The sequence below is a fragment of the Amphimedon queenslandica genome, unplaced genomic scaffold, assembly GCF_000090795.2.
Source record: "Amphimedon queenslandica unplaced genomic scaffold, v1.1 AMPQUscaffold_13455, whole genome shotgun sequence".
NCBI classification, from domain to species: domain Eukaryota; kingdom Metazoa; phylum Porifera; class Demospongiae; order Haplosclerida; family Niphatidae; genus Amphimedon; species Amphimedon queenslandica.
Window position 1 is genome coordinate 159,808 of NW_003546309.1, and position 26,378 is coordinate 186,185.

General features: G+C 37.4%; 2 protein-coding genes across 3 annotated transcripts in view; one reads left to right on the forward strand and one right to left on the reverse strand.

Annotated features, from left to right (window-relative positions):
- LOC105312328 (SUN domain-containing ossification factor-like) overlaps positions 1-25,922 on the forward strand; it is a 27,731-nt gene extending 1,809 nt beyond the window's left edge. The window contains exons 4-15 of the mRNA XM_019995089.1: positions 3,941-4,023; positions 4,072-4,139; positions 5,044-5,151; positions 5,664-5,932; positions 11,909-11,980; positions 16,354-16,573; positions 19,442-19,491; positions 19,736-20,510; positions 20,582-20,669; positions 23,946-24,059; positions 24,609-24,980; positions 25,658-25,922. Of these exons, the coding sequence (XP_019850648.1) occupies positions 3,941-4,023; positions 4,072-4,139; positions 5,044-5,151; positions 5,664-5,932; positions 11,909-11,980; positions 16,354-16,573; positions 19,442-19,491; positions 19,736-20,510; positions 20,582-20,669; positions 23,946-24,059; positions 24,609-24,980; positions 25,658-25,741 (2,303 nt within the window). The 3' untranslated portion in view covers positions 25,742-25,922. The remainder of the gene's footprint in view (positions 1-3,940; positions 4,024-4,071; positions 4,140-5,043; positions 5,152-5,663; positions 5,933-11,908; positions 11,981-16,353; positions 16,574-19,441; positions 19,492-19,735; positions 20,511-20,581; positions 20,670-23,945; positions 24,060-24,608; positions 24,981-25,657) is intronic.
- LOC109581205 (uncharacterized) lies at positions 16,741-17,919 on the reverse strand. Of its 2 annotated transcripts, none has more exons than XM_019995092.1 (4): positions 17,758-17,919; positions 17,500-17,690; positions 17,266-17,352; positions 16,741-17,151 (listed from the first exon to the last, which is right to left on the reverse strand). In XM_019995092.1, exons 1-4 carry the CDS (start codon positions 17,816-17,818, stop codon positions 17,131-17,133), a joined length of 360 nt encoding a protein of 119 aa, XP_019850651.1. In that variant the 5' UTR covers positions 17,819-17,919; the 3' UTR covers positions 16,741-17,130. The 2 variants fall into 2 exon arrangements, with proteins under 2 accessions (XP_019850651.1, XP_019850649.1); XM_019995090.1 differs by having other exon boundaries at positions 16,741-17,156; positions 17,758-17,918.
- Positions 25,923-26,378: the final 456 nt, after the last annotated feature.

Here is a 26,378-nt window from a genome sequence, read left to right on the forward strand (position 1 = left end):
TTCATTTCGTATTTTCGTTGGTCGTTCGGAATCCTACTCAATTCTTGTTTTTTTAAATTTTTTATGTTCTTGTTTGTGTTAATTTTTTTATAATATTTATAATATTTTGCAGTTACAATTGTGATACTTTTTGATTTTACACAAACAATAAGTTTCTTTATTATTGTTGTCATTGTTATGATTTTCCAGCATTTATGAGGGACAGCACTGATTGAATTGAATAGATATGGTGAAGGAATACTGATGACAAGTGAAATGAATACTATAGTCTTGATGTGAATCCTTGTTCAAGAAGCTCTATCTTCCCAGCAATCCTGTAGCTATTCCTGCTGAATGCTGCTGGTTCTTCCTGTTGTCAAGTTCATATTATCATTAGTATCATAACATTAATTAATTGTTTTGTGTTTTTGAAATAAAATAATTCATTACACATGCAAGATTAATACCTTCTTTTAGCTGGAAAGCTCAACTAAGTATTGCAATTTGATTCCAAGCATAGCCAGCCTATAGCTAGGTAAAAAATACTTGCTGTTCCCAGTTCTGAGATCTGAGCAAGCGCGACCACACCCAAATTTTGGAGCACATGCTTGATGCTTCTTTAATTAATAAAATGGCGGCATGGGGTAAGCTGGTTCGATCCAACAGTCACAGTATCACTTCTTCCTTTCTTGGAGAATGATTCTAGGGGGACAAGGACCGGCGCATACCCTGTTGGAGTAGAATGGTGTAAGAATTAGCCTTCTATCACCAGGCAAGATCGATATATCGACCGACAACTGGATTGACAGGACTAACTTGATGATGATGAAGATGAAAAAAGGTGGCTGAACAAAACGGCCGGTTTGCAGATTTTTGATTTTTGTCCAAGAAAAGGTCTAGAGCCACGCTAGTTGTACCATTGGAGTCCTCTGGTCAAGATAAGGTCCTCTAAGAAGTCTGGTAAGCATAGGAGCTCGTTTTCCCGGTATAGCAAGGCTGCAAAAGTCGTGGCAGCCATTTTGTTTGGGGGTGAATCCTACTTAGTAACGCTACCGCGTTACTAATACATGTAAATGTAATTTTAAAAGAATTCCCAAAATCCAACTTTGATTTAAATCAGCAACTTTATACGTAACATAAGAACATGTATATGTATCAGAAAATGTAATAAAAATGGAGAATTTTCTTCTAGCCATTTTTGATAAAATACATGTATATTGCACTATTATAGTACATGTGCATGCATGCATGGTCTTGGGCCCAATTTTTGAGCAACTTTAAAAGTCATTAAAAATTCATTAAAAAATCCAATTTCAATTGGAATCAGTTCAAACTTGCTACACAACATAAGAACATGTATATGTATCAGAAAAATTATAAAAATAGAGAATTTTCTCCTATTCATTTTTGACGAAATTTGGCTAAAGACCCTGTACTATAGCCCATGGTCTTGGACCCAGTTTTTGAGCAACTTTAAAAATTCACAAAAAATCTAATTTTGATTGAAATCAGTTCAAACTTGCTACACAACATAAGAACATGTATATGTATCAGAAAAAATTATAAAAATGGAGAATTCTCTCCTAGTCATTTTTGACGAAATTTGGCTAAAGACCCTGTACTATAGCCCATGGTCTTGGGCCTGATTTTTGAGCAACTTTAAAAATTCATAAAAAAATCCAATTTCGATAGAAATCAGTTCAAACTTCTTACACAACATAAAAACATGTATATGTATCAGAAAAAAATTATAAAAATGGAGAATTCTCTCCTAGTGATTTTTGACAAAATTTGGCTAAAGCCCTGTACTATATAGCCCATGCCATGGTCTTGGGTCCGATTTTTGAAATTTTGAGCAACTTTAAAAATTCATAAATAATGCAATTTTAATCTCACTCAGTTCAAACTTTAATAAGAAATTGTTCAATTGCCTCTGGTTCCGGATTATTCTATCAAAATGTCCCTACATTTCCTGTGGGATTGAATCATTATTATGAATATTCATCACATCCACCTGACCTGTGAACTCCTGCATAGTAAACCTGTCTAGATTCCATCAACCACATAATTGGAGGGATGCTCTTTGGAATGGGCAGCTGTTCCCTCTTAAATATGTTTAGGTGTAGCTGTGGTTTGAACCACAAAACCTTTAGAGGACTCTCTCTCTCTCTCTCTCTCTCTTTGTACATGCAGCACTATATAATACAGTTCGTGTCCATTATTATGAGAGCTGCATTTTTCTTTGTTATTAAGTTCTTGATATTTTTATTTATAGTTTTTTTGAAACTTCCACAATCTGTCAGTATTATATTAATCATAATTATTTTAGTCTCTATTTTATTGTTACATATCTAATACCTGTGACTGAGAATTACAATGCATGCACATACCATATAGCTGAAATTTCCGTGGCCTGAAATTTCTGCTAATTTTGTGGATTTGGAAAAAAACGAAGAAATTTAATTCTCAAAATTTTGGCACACAATTTATTGAGCTATTTAAATTAAAAGGCATGATGAATTTGCAAAAATAAAATCCGCAAAAGCCATTTTGATGACAATTCGCAAAATATTTGGACCACAGAAATGTCTAGGTATACGGTATATTACAGTTGCACCTATATATATATATATATATATATATACATGTACATCTTAGGTGGCTATTATACTGTCATTGTACAGTGTTTTTTAATTCTTGCTGAGGGGATTATGCTGTGCCTCGTGGCATGTAATGCTTGTTGTAATTTATTGCTTTGTAATGTATTTTACCACACAATTGAGGTCTCCCTCTCTTTGATGAATTATAGAGACACTCACTCTCAGACTTACTCACACAGACACACCTGCCTTTTCTATTAACAGGCAGCTGCATTGCTCAAACCCTTAGGAGTTGCTATAGTACCGAGATTAAGTGGTTTATTGAGACAGATGGGAGTGCAATTACCAGTAGAGGGTGAGTGAGCAAGCGAGATATTGTTATGCCACTATTGGGTGTAATGAGATTAGGGTACAGTATTGATTGCAATCCATGGTAAACACCACATAGGTAGTGTACATGCTAACGATATTATTTGCATTTTATAATCACGTTATGGATTTAAGTGTCAAGGTGTTTGTTGCAGCTGTGTATAAGTGATCCTCTAAAAGTCTCCTTGTACTAGTTACTGTAAATGTACACGCATGTATAATGTAATTCCTTTACTTGCAATTTCTTTTCCCTATATCTTTCTCCCTCTTCCTCTCCCTTTCTCTCTCTCTCCCTCTCTCTCTCTCTCTCTCTCTCTCCCTCTCTCTCCCTCTCTCTCTCTCTCTCTCTCCATCTCTCTCTCTCTCTCTCTCCCTCTCTCTCTCTCTCCCTCTTTCTCTCTCCCTCTCTCTCTCTCCCTCTCTCTCTCTCCCTCTCTCTCTCTCCCTCTCTCTCTCTCTCCATCTCTCTCTCTCTCTCTCCCTCCCTCCCTCTCTCTCTCTCCCTCTCTCTCTCTCTCCATCTCTCTCTCTCTCTCTCCCTCTGTATTGATATGGTATTGTGGTAGAGCATGTTGGTATTATGTTACTAGAGACAGATTTATGTCCAATACCCTTTGACATACCACAGCCTCATTGTCTGGATTCCTCTTTCAGGTCTGTGTCATTAATCTAGAGGCAAAAAGAGAGTACTACCTTCTATTTATGTACATGTACTTACTCACAGACATTCTCACCATATGTCCATGTACATATAATTCCTTGAAGCTTGAGACCAGCTGTCAAAAGGTTATGATGTGTATGTACATGTACATGCCTTCATTATGTGTGTGTGTGTGTGTTGTATAGTGATCTCATTGGAGCACCTGCAGACTGTGTAATGCCTTTATTTGTATTGATCTTCAATGAATGAGTCTTTTGTGTGATTATATGGTATATATCTTATTATTATACCAACTGGAGATAATAACTATTCTCTCTGTCTTTTATTATAGGTATCATCCATAAAGGTAATAGTAACAATTTTGCTTCTTACGAGTGTGGAGCTAAAGTTGTCGCTACAAATCCCGAGGCTAAAGTATAATTATATTTATTAATATTTATTTATTTATTTTTCTTTCACTAGAATTCTCATGCAATATTGACTGGGAATAAAGATGAGTACATGCTTAATCCATGCTCAGCTGAAATATGGTAAGTAGTTACATGCATGTACTGTACATGTACAATTGTGTATATACATGTACATGTATTAGTGGAACTTATCCAGTAGATCAGTAGTTTACTGATTAGTATACCAATAATTTACTGAGCAGTGTTGTGGTAGTATACTGATAGTATACTGATGTTGTTGTTGTTGTGATTAGTGATGATGCTACAGAGAGCTGACTAATGACTCATTTAGATCGTTTTATTGTCTTTCTGTTTTGGCTTCTATTTTTCTCATTAACTTGTTGAACCAATTAATTTGAATCACGGGGATTTTCTCTCCCTAAATGCTTAAGTGCCGGAAATTCAATCTAAGGACTATTTAATTTGCAGAAACTTCGCAAGTTTTCCAAGCACGTAACACGTACCATGTATATGTACATGTATATGCATGCCTCTCTGCATGTACGTGTATATGTATCTGTTATCAAAATGCCTCTAATTTTAAACCGATATCATTGAAAAATGTAAATATGAAATTTGATGTAGTTTTAACTTTCAATCCATACTGTATGGTTGTGATTGAGTATAAGTGAGTGATTTCACCTCCAGAATAATAATTTTCTATATTTTTGATGCAATATACAATGTAAATAATAATAATTATAGTATAATAATTATGATAGTAATAATAAATAATGATGATGATGATGATGATGATGATAATGATAATAATGACACATGTATAATGATGTTACTATTATTTGTTGCTATAACTGTGTAATGAGTGCTTACGTTATTATTGTGTAATTATTATTGGCTCAATAGTATCGAATTACCATTTGCAGTTTTATTGCATTTCTAGACATTTTGTTTCATCCTAACACACATAGCATATATATGTATGATTCTTGATTCTCTCTTCTCATCTATATTCCTTTTATTATAGGTTTGTCATCGAACTATGTGAATTGGTCTCTGTCAATAAATTTGAAATTGGAAGCTTTGAGCTATTCTCTTCTATACCAGAATCCTTTGCTGTCTTCACCAGTGAGAGGTCTGTCTCTCCCTCCCTCCCTCCCCCCCCTCTCTCTCTCTTTTTCTTAATAATTCATTTATCCATGAGAGAACACCTGGGCTCAGAGTGCTCTCTCATCCTCTCTCTGTCTCTCTTATATCACTCATTGCTCAAACCACAAATGACAAGAATGCTGCAATGTTGGTATATCCTCATGGTTCTTCTTGCCATCTCTTACATCAAAGCTATGCTTAATAAGAAAAGAATTCTAATAGTGCAGTGTGTAGTAATCCTGGCCTAGTTGTTGCAGGTGTATTTCCTGTTTTTAATTGCTTGTATGATTTGATGCTTGATAGTACCACCCTCTCTCTCTCTCTCTCTCTCTCTCTTTCTCTCTCTCTCTCTCTCTCTCTCTCTCTCTCTCTCTCTCTCTCTCTCTCTCTCTCTCTCTCTCTCTCTCTCTCTCTCTCTCTCTCTCCCTCTCTCTCCCTCCCTCTCTCTCTCTCTCTCCCTCCCTCTCTCTCTCTCCCTTTCTCTCCCTCTCTCTCTAGCTATCCCACCTCTAATTGGGAGAGCATTAGCTCGTTTCAGATGCGTAATGAGAGGGGCGTACAGGAATTCCCCCTCGCTGACACGGTCTATGCCAAATACATAAAGATAGTCATGCTTAGTCACTTTGGGTCAGAGCATTATTGCCCCATCAGTATGGTCAGCGTCTATGGGACTACAATGATGGAGGAGTATGAACTGAGTGAGACACAGAGAACACAAGGAGGGAAAAGAGATAGTGTAGAAGATGAAGGGAGAATCACTATAACTGGTATGTCTACTAGCTAGCCTTGCATTAATGTATTAATGAGAAATGTACATGCAATCGTATATGCTAATGAGCCGTGGTCATTCGCATGCATGGTCATTATGAAGTAATTAGTTATACGTGCATGAATATCTAATTCTTTCTCTGTATAATGACTTATGTGAGCATGTGTATGACGTGTGTGTGTTTGTCATCTTGTGCTAGCTACTATGGATTGTTTGTTTGGGTGGGAAAATTAATGTCCAGTCTTGTCTTTTCTCATCTTAATCTCTCTCTCTCTCTCTCACACACACACTTCCTTACAACGAATATCCCATTATAATATTATAATATAATAATATATCTTGTGTATGATAAATGACTATTAGTGTACATGTGCATGTGGTCCATAATCAGTTTAATACCTGCCACCAATCTACACCAATGGTTTACACACACTTTACCATCTTCCCACTCCACTTCATACCCTATACATGTACATGCCCATACTTAGCTGCACTGCACACATCATACACGCTACCATGTTATTGTAAAGTCTGAATTCGTAAGAATCATAGCGTGTGGGTTATTGCTCTTATTTTGAAAATATTACCTGTATCTGTGTGTAAAGAGAGAGAGAATATGTGTGTTATATGTAACTGTGTGTGTGTGTGTGTGTGGTGATTAGTGATCCCACTCATTTGTTACTATTGTATCAGTTACATACCATTGGGTCACCTAATCACTGTCTAGAATGTTAATTGTAATCCACCTGCTCTCTATGCGTCTGATCATGCAGTCATCTCCTCCCTACATTGCGAAGAGCATATGTCAGTATCTATAGTTTTACCCTAGCTCATACCCTCTTTCTCTGGTATGATAAGTATCGTGACAGGAGTGGTAGTGGTGTATCTCATGTTATTTACAGTTACCTTTTGGTGTATGGTTCTCCTTACATTCTTGTTATTACATGTAATCCCTTCCTCATACAAGCATTCTTCTGTTATGAAGACCCTTCCTCTCTCTCTCTCTCTCTCTCTCTCTCTCTCTCTCTCTCTCTCTCTCTCTCTCTCTCACTCTCCTTTCTTGCTGTACCTTATTCAAATGCATGTACATGTACAATGTACATGCATCGATCCCTACATGTATGTCAAGAATATATGTGTGTGTGTGTGCAGGTGTAATTTATCTGGTAATTTGCGCATTCCAACTGTCTCATTCATTTACTTTCCTTTGGATTTGTTTGTTATTGTTTTCATGGCTATAGCTGTCTCGTCCTTTGAAACCGCGAGACAGTTAAAGGTGTGTTGTCTGCCCTGACTGACTCCTCTTTTTTGTTGGTATCTATTTAACTATGAACAATCCTTTGTTCCAATAAGTGTGGAATTACTTAATCACTTTCTTAATTACTGGTGGCGTCTGGCATCGCACCTGCTCAGCATCGCTTTCCATCAGGTGTCATTTTCTTTCATATAATACATTCTTTTATTGTGCAAATTGTTGATTTGATTATTTGTTTTCATTCTTGTCCTTATAAGCTCAGCTAGACTCCTCGAACTCTCTTTGTGGGAATTACAAAAATGTATTGGAATTTTGTTGCATAACGATTGATATAATGCTAGTAATGTATTGGATCGTATTGGACATGCATGCATGTGTGTGTCCATGCGTCTTATTAATAAAAGTTAAAGAGTTTGTTTTAAAACAAGGATCATACTGGAGCTAATTTGTTTTGACTACATTTGGGGATACAGTATTAAGCTTAATGCCTAAAACACTACATGTACTTGTACTTGTACATGTACATGCATGTACATGTTGCATGAGGTCAGATCCATTGCAATTGATTAATTATTATCATAGTCTTAAAAAATTGAAGTATTAACCCAATTTAATTTTAAACTATAATAATGCAATTAATATATTTAATCTAATCCAATTCATTGTAGATGTTTTCATGGTTACATACATGTATGCATATAAAGGTGTATAGCAATGTGTGTGTATGTGTGTGTGTGTTTTTGTGTATCTAAGGTAAAGGTATGCAGTTGAGGTACAGTATGTACACTAGAGGTGTATTTACACGTGCTCAGTGGGTGTATAACGTAAATAAACACTGTTTAGTTGCCTTGGGCTCGCCTCTACTCTGATTGTTTTTAAACGGAAGGTTATGTAATTTTGATTTCAACTTATCCTCCTTCTACTGTACATGTACGTGTGTGCATATAAATATAGGCGCAATATTGTATCCCCCCCTCTCTCTCTTGACCACAGATTTTATTTATTTTTTATATATTATTGTGACTGGTTGAAGGAGTATAAGTGGTCTTATAGTAGTAGTATGGTAGAGGTTGTGGTTAAGAGGTAATGATGTTTGTATACACACACTCTCCTCTCTCACTAATACTATGAGTACATGTACATGTACCTCCTTAGAACTTATTCTAAAGTTACATGTACATACATACTATATTACATACTATATACATGTACATATACATGTATATGTATGCATGTACATGTATGTATGAAATGGGACGCTATAAGAATTACATGTATATAGATTAAATTTACTTTTATTATATTAGCATATTAAGACTCTTAATTCATAGAGTGAGTGACATCATCCTCTGCTTATGATGATAGATAGTGAGTCACTGGTTGTATTGTGGACTCTTGACTGACAGTGATCTGATGAGTCAATCTCCAGCCTGATCTCATTTAGGCCTGACAGGATACCCTTTATAAATCAATATTTCAGTTCAGGCTGACAAGGCAGCTGCATGAATCTATATAGTCCAATCCGCTACTATTGATTATCTAGTCTGTTTGTAATGTTAAGTGTCTGGGAGTACACTATGTGTAGTATAAAAGCTCATTATGATGTTATTAATGTTTAAATATGTCTGGAGGCAGTTTCCAGGTGAAGTCCCTTTTCTCTCATTCCAGTCATGGTTTATTAATTGGGGTCTGCTTATTACTAGAAAGAGGAAAAGAGAGAGAGAATGAGAGAGGGAGAGAGAGGGGGGAGGTTAAAACAACAGCTGATCTTCTAGTTAAACTTTAAAATTCACTCTCATCTCTTCCTCTCTCATTATTATCGCTTCTCTCTCTCCCTCCCTTCCCCCTCTCTCTCTTCCTGTAATCTCTCTTCCTTCCCTCTCCTTCCTCCGTCAGTTTAAACTATAGCCTCGGTCTCTTGCTCCTGTACTTGTTTGGCTACTATATATTAGACAACAGCTGCAACACTTAACTCCAAACCTTATTATTTTGAGAGACTATGGTTTCTGTATAGTACCAACCTGCCAACTCAGTCTTTGTGGGTTATCTCCTTGGTAACACATTATGAATAATAATAGAAAGGAGGACCAGGAGAGAGAGAGTGAGGAAAGGTTATGTGTGTTTGTACACATTGAGAGTGTTAAGTGGCTAGTGGCTCATAATAGCCCACCTGCTATTATCATAATCAGAGTGACCATGCATATGCAAGCACTTGAATAGCCTTCTTCTTAATCTAGTTAACAATAATTATATTCTTATCGATCTCTCTCTCTCTCTTTTGGATATTTGGTTTGTCTTAGCCACCATATTTTATCTATACTTGATACACACATTGCCTTACTTGTACTGACTGCTATTCTTGGCAGTGCCAGTGTTATGCCTAACCCTATTATTGTTTGGCTTATTGTTTGACATTGTATATATAAGACTTGCTTCACAGTTTGTCTAACTGATCACATATTGTTGATCCACCTGTGTTTGGACTGCCTACATGTATGTCCTTATTTGCCTTGATGCTCCTTCAAATTTGTACTTGTCTGACACCTTGTGTATAATGTACGTGTACATTATTAATTATATTAGCATACATGTATATATACATGTATATGCATAATGTGCTTAATGTGTGACTGACTCTGTGTGCTAACTGACTGGTGACTGTCTACATGTTTGTTTTCAATTATAATCATTTGTGGTATTGACAACTCTCATTCCAATATTCAGTTCTTTATAATGAAGCATTGCTGTGTGTGTACTACTAGCTATATTGAACAATAAACTTGTACTTGTATCCTCCAGTATATGGTTTTATTAGAGTCTTATCATATTCCCTTGTAACATCATTAGTCTGTACACTCTACGGTCCATAATTTGATACCTCTCTCTTTATTGCATTATAGTGGATTGTATGCACCTAGTCTATGTACACAGGATTCATCAGGCTCTCTTGATCCTTATCTCTACATTACACTCTATCATTCATTAGACAATGCATGTGCATTATGCATTGTGTTGTGCGTACTAATATCAGCATTCTTATCCTTCTTGCTGGCTGCTGTTCAGGTATCACTTACACCCCTTGACTGCAGGTGTTAGTACCTTATTGTATATCAATAGTGTTACGTGATACTTTATTATTGGACAGAGAGAAAGGAGAGAATTACGAAATATGTGCCATGCATGTATTTAATGTGCAGTACGTGTTTGTGTTTGTGTGTGTGTGTGTGTGCGTGCGTGTCATATCGAATGTACATGTACATGTATAGAGTATATATTTATATTGAGTGGGAGGTAGGGAGGGATGAGGGATTGTTTCCTAGTGAGTCATTTGATGCTCATTAGTTAATACCTTCAGCTGGACTTACAGATAGTAATAATAATGATACACAATTTTTTCATTTCTCTCCTCTCTCTCTCTCTCTATTATTTTACAAGGAAATAGCTCCCATTAATTATTCATTATTTAATAAAAAGGCTAAGCAACCGGCCAGTGCCACCCTTTATTGTTTTATTAAGTGTGGGGCTATTAGAGACCACTGGCAGATGTCCAATGAGCAGTGATGAGGAACACTGTCTAGTCCTCTCTCCCTCTCCCCCTCTTGTTTTTAAAGGCAGCTGCTGGACTATGAGCCTCTATTGTGATTCAGTGCATTAATGGAAACCATTTGTGGTCAATTGGTGGTGGCACTATTATACTCTATCTCTCTCCTCTTCTTACCCGATAGAGTCTTTATCTGCATGATCTCTCTCCAGCCTGTATATGGTATTATGTGTCCTTGAAGGAGGGAGAGATGTAATTATGTATATATGTACACAATACACATGTAATATAGCATTCATGCTGTATTTCTTTACTACTTGTACATGCATTAATTCCTATTCACTAGCTCGTGTACTGTTATCCTAATGCTGCATACTGTACAAATAAGACTCTATTTAGCTCTGTATAGCTGTAGGGTATGTAGTATGGAGTGTGGAGCACTCGGTAGTGTCTGGTGCCACACATGTGTGATTGGTATAGGCTACTGCAGTGAATGTAGAGTTTGTTATGGGTGTCATTGTTTAGCTATAGATAGAGTAGACTTTAACGTCTCCAATTGTAATAACTGCATGATGCACTCAGTCTGACCTAGCACATTAGTATAATCTGTGAAATTTTACACACCTCTACATGTACAATCCCAATACAGCCCATTTCCTCGATAGTGTAACATGTCCATGTATGTGTAATAATAGACCTCTTTGTATAGTCTTTTCCCTCTAAGACACCTCTTTTATTGTGGCCTGTGTTTCTCATGATGCTTTTGTTTCAATAGATAGTATTCATAATTGACAAGATCTATGCATGCAAGTGCCTATAATATAGCTGGCTACTGATCCCTAAGTGTCAGTTGATCTGTTGGTGTGTGTACAGGTGTTAACTGTAGTATCTTGTTTCTACAGTGGGTGGTTTTCATAAGACACCTGTGTTGTGAGATAGGGTGTCTCCTGGCCCTCTCTCTCTCCCCTCTCTCCTTCCTTCCTCTATCTTCCTCCCTCCTACTCTCTTCCCCTTTTACTATTATTTTCCCACTCTCTCCTTCCTTCCTTCCTATCCCCCCTCACTCTTTCTTTCATGATAACAAAAGTGAATGTGGTTTCATTTTAAAACCTGTTTTCATCATAATGTATCATTATGTGTGTTTGTTTTATAATCCTTCTTCTCTTCTCTTTATGCAGATACTGATAATACTGACAGTACAGTAAAGCCCAATGGCCCTGAGGCAAACAATCCGTTACTAGCAGCCACTGGTAAGCAACAGTATAAACAGTATCAGATCGAGTGTCGCGGTTTAATTCCCTTTTATACAGTACTTGTACAGTAACTGTACATATGGTACAATATGTATATACTATTATACTGCGTGAATCCTTAAATAGTATGGTATTAAGTATCATCAGAGTATGCATGTACATTGATACCATAGAGTGTGTGTGTCGTGAATGTTCCATTGTAGTTCTTCAAGACACAGAATGTTTGTCATTAAATTCTATATTTAGGAACTACTGTATTACTTTTATATGATATTGAGAAATAACTTTCATATTTATAAGAGTAGAGAGAGGGGGGGAAAGGAAGAGAGAGGGAGGGGAGAGAGTGAGAGAGAGGGAGAGAGGAAGAGTGAGAGAGAGGAAGAGAGAGAGAGAGAGAGAGACTAATAGTAGCTTAGAAGTGCATTCCAGCTCTTGTGTAGGTCCTGATTGGTAATAGTTTTTGTAATGGTTGGTTAGACAGCAATCCTCTCACTGATTGACAGTCTGTGCTTGCGTGTGGGCATTACAATTACCTTAGGATTAAAACAAAATTAGAAAAGAGAGGAATGTCTGTTATTGCATACCAATTGCTCCGTTGGTCTCGATTTTTATTATTTTTACTATTTTTATTCGCCATCTGATCTTTGTTAATAATATTTAATGATAATAATGATATTCTCATTGAGGACTGTGTTTATTTGTGTCTCATTAGTAAAGAATGTGCATTATGCGTCCTCCAAAAATCCAAATTGACGCGATAGAAAGAGATAGGGAGGAGGAGGAGAGAGAGTTTATCATGCCATCACTGACCGCTAAAATATTTTAAGCCGCCCTTCTCTTTTTAATTAGGGCAGTATTGCATTCCACTCATAATTAGACCTAATTTTAATAAACTAAATGCAAAAGATTTAAAAAGACCGCAGAATGATTGAAAGAAAGGAGAGAATTAAAAACTTTAAGTTTTAAACACTGTACTATTGAGTGTACAATGTGCATGTGTTGATCTACCCAGGCATGTTTTATATGTGCATGTACATGTACATTTACATGTGCATGTACATGTATGTGTGAGAGGGAGGAGGGAGGGAAAGCGAGGGCGTACGAGGAGGTTTACATACCAGCTGATAATAATAAAACATAACATAAGATAATAATTTTAAGGACACTTTGCAAGCGTAACCCGATATTCTGATGGTTTATTTGTTTGGTTCCTTATTCTCTAGTGGCCTTTGCATTCCAGTGGCCAGTGGAAATGCTACACTGTCATAGTTTGAGTCTCATTAGTACAGAGGGAGAAATTAGATTATTTTATTGATTAAATAGCAAGCAATGTACATGTACATGTACATACATATTGTATTCATGTCTTGAATGCTTTTTAATGGCATTTACTGGAACCTTTCATACTTCTCTCTCTCCTCCCTCTCTTTGTCTCTCTCTCTCTCTCCTTTTCTGTGTAATTATGCATGCCCAAGTTTCTTTGTAGTCAACAATATTGTGTTAAAACATTTGCGGTGATTGATTGCTAAACTTAATTTGTTTCCACAAATTTTGATGATTTACTTAGCCTCTGCCACACCTAATAGCACCCATACTCCGTCATTGCTAATTATCCTGAAATCATAGCACACGTTAATCATTCTCATTATTTGTAAGCTATGTCCACCTTACCTTTCATCTTCTAGACTATATCACTACAAAGTTTAGTCTTTAAATGTGTATATCCTTTTTCTTTCTCTCTGTATTTTACCTGTCAATCTTTCTCCCCCCCCCCTCTCTCTCTCTCTCTGCCTCTACTCTTGTATGTATTCTGTTAGCACTTGCACCTGGTCATGGCACTTATCTTTTAATTTGTTTGTCAACATGTTAAAGTTTTTGTTAATTCTTCCTTACAGAGTTCAGCCTCTACATACCAGTTACGTGTACGGTGATGATGATGATGCATGAATGATGTTTGTTTGTGTGTGTGTGTGTGCATTTTCAATGTGATGTACTGTATTATGTATTGTTCATAATAATAATAGTGAAAGTATGTGTTAATAGTGCAATTGGTGCTCATTATATTTTCCTTTATTATATTTCACTCTGTCTCCATTGCATATGGTGTCCTGTCACAGTTTCATGAGCACACACACACACACACACACACACATACACACACACACACACAGATACATACACATGCACATATTGCAGCCTCTGTCTGATGTTCAGTGGCATTCCACGCATACTTCATATCCATTGAACCTTGAAGCACCTGTTGGTGTTCTTAGTCCCAGACAATTGGTCTACCCTATACCAAACTCACTTCCTGTTCTGTGGCCCAGGTGTGGTGGCCCATCATATGTTTGCATTGTCCAATTATTGTAATCATTATGAATATTCTTCTCATCTTTGTACTCTCCTCTCCTCTTTCATTTTAAACCTCCTCTCTCTCTCTCTCTCTCTCTCTCTCTCTCCCTCTTTATGAAGATGCATATCATGTATTTATTGGCAAGTCAATGACTTCTATCAAATGCACCTACTATTGCCTAATTATTTTAAAAAGAATATCAAGGGTACATCGACTGATGCATTCATTCGTATGCACACAATGTATTAATGTAGTTAATCCTCAGCGTCAGTATGAGTCATATTGTGTATATAAAGCATTGGGTATGATTACTTTTTGTAATAATAAGATTGACTGGGTGCAGCAGTGAGTATGTGTAAACATTACTACTTTAACCTATTGTGTAATATAATAATAACGATTAATCAATCACTGGCATCTGTCTATATTATATCATGTATGTGTGTACAAGTATATGATAGTAATATAATGATTGCGGTTTTAGTGTACCCTGATAAGTCCGGTGAGTGAGTGAGTGGTGAGTGTGTTGCAGGTGGTCAGTCTCATCATCTTCTCTAGCTGTGGTTATTTCTGTTTGCAAACTATTAAATTATGTTACGCAGACAATTTGAGGTTTCTGCCCCTAAGTGGGTGGGCGTGGCTCAGACTGTTGCCTGGCAACCACTCCAAGGTGTTTGCTTACTAGTCAGTGGTATTTGCCTTATTTCTTGTTCTCTCTTTAAATATTCCCTCTCTCTCTCTCTCTCTCTCTCTCTCTCTCTCTCTCTCTCTCCTCTCTCTCTCTCTCTCTCCTCTCTCTCTCTCTCTCTTTCTCTCTCTCTCTCTCTCTCTCTCCATAATCATTATAATTTTATACTCAATGATAATGTAAAGGTTTTGTTTTGTCTATTTTAAATATGCGTATGCATGCAAATGTACATAAACGCCTACATCAGTGTATGGATTCATTTCCAAAGTAAATATTACATAAAGTGCACATTATATCCTCTTGCTAATAATAAAGCTATGCCAACAGAAATCGATTGAAGCCCCCACCTCATCCTCTTGGTACAGATAAGACCGTACTTTCATGTACATGTACATGTATGTACAGTATCTACATGTCAAGTTGTACGTTTTGCATGTTTTACCTGTAGCCATATGGTGCATGGTTATCAACCCCATCTCTTGTACTGTATAGTTACAGTGTATATACAGTAGTTAGTTATGATGTTTGAGGTGTACCTTATAATCTCTTGTTTACAAATATGACAACTTTCATCTTCTGGTCCGGGACTCTTTGACAAATATGGAAGTATTTGTATGTACATGTACATGTATGTATATATTTACTGCTTGAAGCCAGGTGTGCATATTAATCCTTGTCATCCTGTCTCTCTCTCTCTCTCTCTTTCTCTTCCCCTCTCTTATTTATCCAGTTAATGTGTGACTGCACCATTTAATTACTTGCATACCCTGCTTCTCTTTTATTGTCTGTGTGTGTGTGTATATATGTTTGTGTGTCCTAGCTGCCACAGCTGTAGTAACACACCAGGTGTCCTCTATATTCCTCATTCCTCTCTATCTCTCTCTCCATCTCTTATTGTATGCACTACTCTCTATATATTAAAGAACTCCTCTCTCTCTCTCTCTCTTTCTTTCTCCCATCATCATGATAATTTGTATTTTCTTACTAATCAATGCTCTACTAGCTAGACTAATTATCATAATGATTTTTATGTATTTGGTGTACAATGTACATTGTATGCTAGTAATGTACATGTAGCTATTATTATTATTGTTATGCCACAGAGAGACGTGTGGTTCCCTTTTGTGTGGGTTTACAGTATTGTCTGACTCTTTCAAAAAAGCACAGTGCCATTCTCTATTTAATATCCAAAGACTCAATATGATCTGTTGTCTATTAATAGCTAGTAATGCATGCACATTCTAGGCACATGTGACACTACATCATTACATCAAGGCAGCACCACATGTTGTTATTGTTTACATTTTTGTCTATTATTTCTTTTTCCAGGTGCTATTATAAGTGTCATTGGCAAAGCGGTTAATGGACTGATGGGGAAAGAAAAAAAGGAAAGGATGAATCATAATATTGACAGTGAGGATGAGAGGAGACAGCTTGCTAAATCCACTAGGCCAGATGACTTGCATCAAGTCAGTTTTGATGAAGCTCGGTCGTGTGTCACTGTAGAGGAAGGAAGGAAGGATACAGGCCAGCAGCTGTCCAATGAAAAGTAAGAATGATTGAATGAATGTTTTGTTTGTCAAGTGTAAGTTGAAAGTATAATATTAGTTTTATTGTGAGGATTGAGATTTAAACTGAAAGCTCTCCAGCTGGTAGGAGTGGTGGTATGTGTGTGTGTATGTGGAGAAATTAAGCTCCTGCTGCTGCTCAGTTGAGTATTTAATTTTGACAGAATTTGTCTTTAAAAAATAATTCTATAATAATGATAATAATAACTGTATTTACAATCGGTTTAAAAAAAGGATTAAGAGAAAAGTTATTATAGAGAGTCCCAGTCGAAGGAGGAGTGTCTCAAAATATAATGGTGATGAGAAACAGCACCTGTGTCTCCTTTCCTGTTCCCCTCATGATACTTTCCATACAAACACACACAAATACACGCATACGTCTAGTGGTGACTTGTCACACGCCAGCTAGTTCTGTCATTTATGTACACAGTGAAGTCCATCCAGCAAATTTTGCCGTAGTCCTCTCTAGATTGGTCTTGCCTCCTCTCTCCCCCGGGGGAGACGGAGATTTTTCTAAACGGCCATTTTTTGGAGTAGATCAACTGTAGTTTGAAAAGACCTGTCCTACACAAGAAATCAAGAGAGAGAAAGTGTAATTTTTGTCATGAGATGCTAACACTTTGTATGCACACACACACACACACACACAACTTATTTCTCTCTCTTCTCTTACCTGCTGGTTAATGCTGCTGGTGTTACTGGTACTGAGTATGTTCTCAAGGTGTGCTATGTATGCAATTGTCCTCTCAACGAGATCAAGCTGGAGGAGAAACAGACAGAGAATGAATTCAAATATTTTTGTACTGACATGATGCCTGTGGTTTTCTTCAGGCTCATTTCAAATAATTAAAATTAATTTGCACTTTTATTTTATCATGCATAAAATGTTGCTTTTTTTGTCTCTCACCTCTGATATGCTTGCCTCTTCTTCACCGCTGACTTTTGGGAGTAGTTGCTTCAGTTGTGCCACGCATTCTTCTTGAGTCATTTTGCTGCAAAACTGCTTGACTGATCTCTGTGTCGGCGAGGACCCGTTGACGCGTCTTTTACTAACGCCACCGCTTCCCTCTGCCTGTAGACGAGGAGGAGGCTGTGAACCTGAGATAGAAAAGAAGAAAAGGGAAGGTAAGGGACGTCATCTTGGATTTGTGACCTGCAGACTTACCAACTCCCATGTGGCGTCCCTTTGGAGGAGATTCAGGCCTGTCCATTGAGCGTGTCATCATAATACAGTTGTCTTTTGCTGTTGTAGTAAGTTTATATACTATACAGCTTCTCTCTCACTCACTCTCCCAGTTATTGTGTTTGAGAGGCAATGACACTTTTGAAAAGGAGCACGACTGAGCTTCATTTTTATACAAACGAAACTGGCGGCGGAATGTCTGCAAGACCGCCCACGCACAACCAGCCTGCATGCATCTAACCTATGATCTAACGAATTTTTACCTTTTGCCCAACAACAATAGAATTTGTGCACATTGTACAAAGTATTGACATACACTGGTAGCTGGTTATGGCTCCAGAGCACACCTGCTCCTCCTGCTACTTGGCAAAAGATTTGGGCAGTGCCTGCTCAATACATGGCAGGCATACCACCTGGAGTCAATTCTGAGGATTGCTTGAATGGAAAGTGTTTTCCCAATCCTCTCTTACTCCCTCACTGGTAGCCATTAGCCAATGCACACATGCACATGTGTGCTTCACTTTTAAAAGCTACAGAAGGTTTCGAATGCTTTGCATCTGTTTCCAGTTTACTTTTGTTCCATGTATTGTACAAGCACCTGTGTGTTATGCACCAAGTATTTGCTGGCTATTGTCTTTAGTGATGGGACCCTACCCTTTTCTTTTCATTAGAGTTATGATTGCTATTCCTATAGCTTCTTTGATATGTTATTTTTTGTGACAATCAACTGGGCAACAGGGAGTCATTAGCAATTAAACATTACATCATTCCCTAGACCACAAAGAAAACTCTCTGAAGAGGTTTCCAGCAGCTCATAGCCTCAAGGGATATCAGTTCCACCAACTCCCACAACACACACTGTAATGTCTCTCTCCTGCTTTGCTTCCTCCCCCTCTTTCTCGCCCCTTCTCTTCCCTCACTGCTAATATTGATTACACAACGCATCTGTCTCTCATTCTCTCTTATCTTCTTTGTACTGCCCGTCATACTCTCAAATTATATAATTAAGCGACCCAGTGTAACGTGTGTGTGCACCCACTCTCTCCCTCTCTCTGCTCCCTTTGCTCTCTGTCTGACAGCCACCTGCTATTGTTGTGTCACTTGTCTACAGACTGTCAATGCAGTATAGACATAAGATTGTCTTCAGGTGCTCTGTGTGTGTGTATGTGAGGAGGGAGAGAGAGACAGAGACAGAGAAGGGAAAGAGGCTGAGCTATCATCACAGTTTATTGTAGCTGGTTTGCTCAGGTGTGGTGTTAAAGGAGGGATTGAGGATAGACAGGGAGGGAGGGAGATGAGGGCAGCCTTGTGACTTCACAGGTGCTGTATAATAATAATAATAACCCATGCATCTGTTTCTGAATGTTGATTGATGGTTTACAGTGTGTGAGAGAGAGGATAGGGTCAGGTATCAGAAGAGGGAGAGTTCAATTCTTTTGTAGCACAAATGGTGTGTTTGTTCTTTAATACAGTCAGTGTGTGTGTGAGAGAGCGATGTGTAATTGATACATTTGATTAATTATAAAGTGACAAACTGTACACTCCACTATCTCTTGGTAAATGGCAACACTTTGATAACCAGACTCAATAGGCTCTATTGCAGTTGTTATGAATGTCCCCATGCCACTCCCCTCTCCTTTATTCAGTCTGTTTCTCCTTTATCTAGGGATTCACAGGAGCTGAGTTCAGACCCACCTGCTACAGGCAGGCCTGTGGGTAAGTGTCATAAACAATCTAATCTAAACCAAATTTAGACTTGGTCAAAATATCAATCTTGTTGTCCAATGAGCAGATAGCACAGTAATTCCCAAAAGGCCATCAAAGAATAATATTTGTTGCTACAAGATTCCTTATCTTTGCCATTATATGCAAATGAGCTCTTTTGTAAATTATATTTAATGCTATTCCTAATAATTTTATTTTATATGTGTGAATGCTTTTTTATTCTCTATTTCTATAGATGTGCCTGTTACTACAGAAGTCACCTCAGTAGCTAGCACTAATGAATTGGAACCTACACAGAGAAGAGATGATGGATCTGATTCTTCCTCCTCCGACACTTTATTAGGACCTACTAATGGCCTCTCCTCTTCCTCTATTATAACTTCTTCTAATTCTCATTCTTCTGATTCGGAAGTACCAGCACCTTCTACTTCATCGTCAACACTTATCACTCCAATAGACTCCTCCTCTACCCTCTCTCCCAGTTTTAAAGACACTCTCACTTCGTCTGAAGAACTTCTTATCACTAGTTCCTCGTCTATATCCGTGTCCTTGGAACAAAATAGCTTAAAAACTTTCACGCCAGTTCATCTAACAAGTACATTGATTGATGCTCCTACAGAAGGACCAGATTCTATGGAATCTACTCCAGTTATACCTTTGCCAATTGAAACTCAGTTAAATGTACAAAACATCACACAAGATGATAGTGAAAGTGATAGTAGAAGTATTGTCAATAGTGATACTCTATTACTGAACAATGGAACTGATAATAATAATTCCTCTATGAATGGTGTACCCCATAATGTTACTAATACTAGGAATGTCACTAATACTAGCTCAAGCCTTAATGTCTCTAACACTACTGATCCTGTCGATGAGGGTAACAGTGTTAATTTCTCTAGCGGGTCTCACAGAGAGAAGTCTGTCTTTCTACGTCTTAGCAATCGAATCAATAATCTTGAGATGAACATGAGTCTCTTTGGCAGCTATCTTGATCAGATTAGCTCAAGGTAAGCCCATGACTGTATCTATGTATGAAATAGTATCTCTCTCTCTCTCTCTCTCTCTCTCTCTCTCTCAGTTTGAAGCGAAGTAAAAATAGAACAGATGACATGCAGAAGTCATTAGAAAGGAGAATGTCCTATCTTAACACAACCATACAGTCACAGGTAGGTAGTGGTGGAGGGGGGGGAAGTTGAGGGGAGAGGGGGAAAGGAAGAAACTGAGAATGACCAGGTGTTGCTGACATGAGATCAAACAATTGTCAGTTTCAATATTCACCTTGTGTTGTTTTCTAAAATGTTTTGGGCTGGAAACAGACCGTGGTTAGAAGACTGCAAGCATAATGTACACACACACAGACATTAGATTATATAGATCAGATATAGTACATACATATATATGCATTGATTGTGGTCAAAACTTGGAAGCAATAAATAATGATTATGCATGTACTATGATAACGAATAAATGTAATTATTAGAGTATTTTGATTCACTGTAATTCCTGATACAATAGACTATAATGCCCAGTACACATGTACATGCACAAGTATCAATATGTGTATATTATGCACACAATGAATTTTCCTTTATTGTGTATACTGTTCTTGCTAACCTTGCTTACTATGAATGAGTCTGTTAGGTCAAGAGCCTTAGCAATGTTATCATTGCTTGCATAGCAACACTGTACAATTTATTCCTTTTATTGTGTACCATGCACCTGTTCCTAATTTAGCTTGCATGGCCTGGTTGGCATGTGTCCCAGTCTAGTATTGAAGCATAAGTCATACACACATGTGTCAACCAAGGGAGAGATTGGAGGGAAGGAATTGCAGCTGTTTGATTGACTCTTTTGTTTTATTTATTTGGGAGAAGAGAGAGAGAGGGGGAGAGAGAGAGAGGGAGAGAGAGAGAGAGAGAGAGAGAGAGAGAGAGAGAGAGAGAGAGAGAGAGAGAGAGAGAGAGAGAGGGAGAGAGAGAGAGGGAGAGGGAGAGGGAGAGAGAGGGAGAGAGAGGGAGAGAGAGAGGGGGAGAGAGAGAGAGAGTGAGAGGGGGGGTTGTGTTTGTTAATTGTTGTAGTTGCTGTATAATTGTCATTAGATCATAGATTAATTATCATTTGATATAAGCTTGTGGTTCCTGAGAGCAGTTCCTGTGCTGTCTTGGTACAGTTTTTTTGTATATTTATTGCTAGATTCAATGGGTTAGCTGGAAATAGATACTCTTTTTAAAATATATATAATGCTTATTAGGCCCACTAGGCTGACAATGCATTTTAGAAAAGTATAGCGAATTTCTGAAAAATACCCTGTACTATTATAGCCCATGCTTTTTTCCAAAAAATGGCTCCAGAATCACCTCCACTTTTTATTACATTTTCTGATACATATTGATGTCCTTATGCTGTGTAGAAAGTTTGAGCTGATTCCGACTAAAAATTTTCAAGTTACGGCCATTTTTAAGAATGAGCCAATTTCGGAAAATTACCCTGTACTATAGCCCATGCTTTTTTCCAAAAAATGGCTCCGGAATCACCCCCACTTTTTATTACATTTTCTGATACATATTGATGTCCTTATGCTGTGTAGAAAGTTTGAGCTGATTCCGACTACAATTTTTAAAGTTATGGATAGAGCTTGTCCTGTGTGTAGCATGTATTAGTAATGTTTATATTGCTTGCACTATGACCCTGTACATTGGCTACATATTTTCAATTAATTCTCTTGCTAAGATGGTTTAAATTGATTAATCCAGGAACAACAAGTTAAGCTGCTAAAACATGTGTCACCAACTGTACACACACACACACACACACACACACACACACACACACACACATACACACACACACACATTCATATGATGGATGACATAAGGCATGCTCTACATCAGCACATTATATGCATGAATATGTGTACAGTATGTCTCCAATTATGTACTTGTCATATGATCTCTCATTGTGTCTCAAGTTATGCAATGTAAGGGATGCAGGTGTTACTGTACACACAATTATCTTATGATAATTAATTCAAGTATGAAACACTCATTGACACAATAACACATCTGTTACCATTGCACTCTAAAATCTCACTCTGTGTCCTATATAGCTGTCTATAGCACTATATGTATAGGTACATGTATGTATAGTGCATGTTTTTTATTAGATTAGTTTCACCACCAAAGTACATGTATGTCTGCCTAAAGTGCATAAGCTACATGTACATGAATAATTGTACATATACATGTACATGTGTGCCTTGATGAAGCACTAATCCCCACAATAGTAAGATACATGATTCCACTTAGTTCCGACAACTGGTTCCCTTCCGGTTCATGAATCAGTACAACAATGCCATGGTGTCTGCTAGTCTCTCTGTGCGTGTGTGTCAGTGTAATGCAACCAAGTGAGTCTCTTTTATTAGATTTATTTAATTACAATCCTTCTCTCCAGATGTTTATACCACTACACACATGCACATAAATACACATACACTTGTACGCATATGTACATGTACAATATGTATGTGGATGTACAGTACATGTACAATGTAGTGCAGTGGTCAGTAGTATATATCTGGTCATGGTGTCTGCCACTGCTAATTCATCCAAGAGTATTTTGTTTCAGATGACGGGCAAGTGCTTTTCCTCCTCCTCCGCCACCTTCTCCTTATTGGTGAAGAGCATTTGTTACTGCTTTGATTAGTGACATTAAAGAGAGAGAGAAGGAGAGGGATAAGAAAAAAGGAGGGATAGCAGTAGGTGGGTAAGCTTCATCAAATTCTAAAGGCTGTTCCTCATCTTCATCTCATGATGGCCTTGTAAGGTATTCAATAGTGAGACATTGGGATGCTACATAGTCACTAATTATTGTCCCATTGTTGGTGTAAGGGCCCATATGTAGTAGGTTGTGGCGTGTTATACTGACAATGGCTGACATTTTTGACAACAAATGTCTTCATTGATGCATAGTGTATCCTTCATGTTGGTGTACATTGTATTGATCCATTGACACTTGCTGTTCTTATTGATATTTGTAATTATGGAACCATCTGGCCACTTGTTGTGTGTAATGTGTTATTAATAATAGTCCATTCAGCTCTCTCCCCCTCCTCCTCCTTCTCTCTCCCCCCCCTCCTCTCTCTCTCTCTCTCTCTCTCTCTCTCTCTCTCTCTCTCTCTCTCTCTCTCTTCTATTTTGATAGTCTTCATTAATTAAAGTTAACGATATTAATTAATTATCGATACTATTAATTAGCACTACTACTATGATTATTGATACCATTAATTAAGGCAGTCATTAATTTGATTTACTGTCATACCTATGTAGATATTTATCGCGGTTGTGGTTTTATCACCTCCTCCCTTTTTCCTTCTTTCTTTCACCCCTTCTCTCTCTCTCTCTCTCTCTCTCTCTCTCTCTTTCTCCTCTCTCTCTCTTCTCTAGGTTCAGTTAAACATGTCACTAGTATCAGATTTGTTAGTATCAGTTGATCATCTTACGTTATTGCTAATGGCAGGCCTGCATAATGAGAAGAGCAACACTGACAAGATAGAAATAGTGAGCCATATCCACACATAAAAACACACACAGACACAGACACTGTATCATTATTCAATAATGTTTTATTATTATTATTTATTATTACTATTTTACTAAGTGCACTATAGTCTTGGTGGTTTTTTGCAGGTGGTATTGTTTAGTCTTTATTTATATTAAAGTTCACAAGTTCATTACACTCCTACATATATACATATCATGCTGGCTCAAGATGAACTAATGATATTCCAATTCCTTGAATTCTGAAAGGAAGTCGATTGGGATTTAGTTATGTCTTGAAACACATGTACTTCTCCATGTTCCTTTGGAGAAAAATTGTAAAAATGTAGCCTCTGCATAATGGACACTTTGGGACAAGTGTTAATTATGCAATGGCTTTATGTGGAGGTTATATACATGTACAGTAAGGAATGTAATTGGTACACTAGGTCCTGTCTGTTAATGAAGATGTCCACTGTAGAGAATGCACACTATACTATATATACAGTACATGTAATTTGATTGTTGTCATTATTATGACTTGATTATATACTTATGTCTCTTCTATAGGTACTTTTTGCCGTCCTGGGTTTAGGTATTATCCAGACACTCATCCTAGTCTGTATAATAGCAGTCCTGCTCCGACTCTCCAGAGCTCAGTCGTCTTTGAGCTTGTCCATTGAATCCCTTCACAGCAATCTATCATCATTGATCAAAGAAAGACCAAGAGAAGAGGTTAGGGAGGAGGAGAAGGAGAAGGAGGAAGGAGTGATCAGGACTCGTAGAAAAGGAGGAGGAGAAAGAGAGAGGGGAGAGGAAAAGCATGCCATTACTAAGTCTTTATCACACGAAAGCTTTGAGAATCGAAGAGAGACAGTCACGACACTGGATAGCTCTTCACTCCCATCTATGAGCAGGGCAATGACTGATAGTAGCATTGAAGTAAGATCAACTGTATACTCTATAATATAGTCTGTATATACATGTAGTTATATGCAATCTTGCAATGTATAAGGATAAGGATTGTATGGACAAGGTATATATAAGGATTGTATGCAGTGCACTCGTTTTAATGCACATAAACTTTATCAGGAGAGGACACAATACCTTAACCCAATTAAGTATTGGGGAGCCAAAAACCAAATTGTGGTCAGACATATAGTTCTTAGTGGGTTGTGGTTGGGCCATTATCAGTTGCATTTACTGTGTTTCCTAGTTCTTATTACTACTACCCAGTATTAGAGAGCTATTTATAGTATATGTGTATGTATGCTGAATCTGTATAAAATAAGCACTTGACACTTAGTGGTAGTTTGTGTGTGTGGTTGGATAGGGGATTTTAAATTATGTAAACAGAATGTATAATGGTGAGTTTTATATTGAGGACTACTTAGAGAGAGAAAAGTGGGTCACTAGTGATGTGGGTGATGTGTGTTTAAGTTATGAGGTGAGTGCATTAAAGGGAAGTTTGAAGTCTGTCTCTAATGTATCTTTTTGATTTCCTGTACTACCTTGTAAACAAACAGGTCCTAAACTTGTCTCTTTTTCCTCCTCCTCTCTCTCTCTTTCTCCTTTCTCTTTCATTGTCACTCTCTTTCTCTCTCTCTCTCTTCTCTTAGTGGCACACTGTTTCTCATGCAAAGAAGAAAAGAAAACACTCGATATCGTGTAGAAAAGAAGAGCCACCAATCACTCAGAAATAATAACTATTGTACATTTTTATCGTCTACTTTTCATATTCATACACTAATTGTTTTAATAATGTGTCACCATCATCAATTAAGAACAGAGATAAGAAAGACGTTTACGGAATAAAAATAAAATGATAATAAAATTGAAATTGTCATTTTTATTTGGACAAGAGACGATTTCACAAAAGGATTATATAATTTAAAAAAATTAAAAGCTCAAACTATAAAAAGAGTATCAATATAGTGATGATTGGTTGCAATATAATTAATGTAAATGTCGCTGTCTTTATGGTAGAAGGAGCCGAGTTCCCACACTGGGAATCAAACTAAAAGGATGTGAGAGAAAGAGAGGGAGACAAAGAAAAGACAAATAGATTACGAAATAGTTCACAACAACACATATAGAGGAGATAGATGTATCCATAGATAGATGTATACAATGCACACACTCCGAGTTCTATACTTACAGATTGAGATTCATTAATGCAGAATGATGAGAGGGACCTCTTCCTGTATCTTTGATGTGACATCGAGGAGCAAGGGCAGGGTAATGCTACCTCGGATAGTTGTATCTCATTGCTCCCGCCCTGGCCTCCTCCACTATCCGTTGAAATACAAGTTGTATCATTGAGAAGGATAGCAAGCATAT

What these genes read in the sequence shown, in the direction of transcription:
- LOC109581205 (XM_019995090.1), bottom strand. Translation starts at nt 17,818, where the DNA reads ATGATGACACGCTCAATGGACAGGCCTGAATCTCCTCCAAAGGGACGC. An exon ending in AAGAGGCAAGCATATCAGAG is followed by an intron (nt 17,353 to 17,499) that starts GTGAGAGACAAA and finishes TTTCTCCTCCAG; the next exon opens with CTTGATCTCGTTGAGAGGAC. An exon ending in CCAGCAGCATTAACCAGCAG is followed by an intron (nt 17,157 to 17,265) that starts GTAAGAGAAGAG and finishes TTTCTTGTGTAG; the next exon opens with GACAGGTCTTTTCAAACTAC.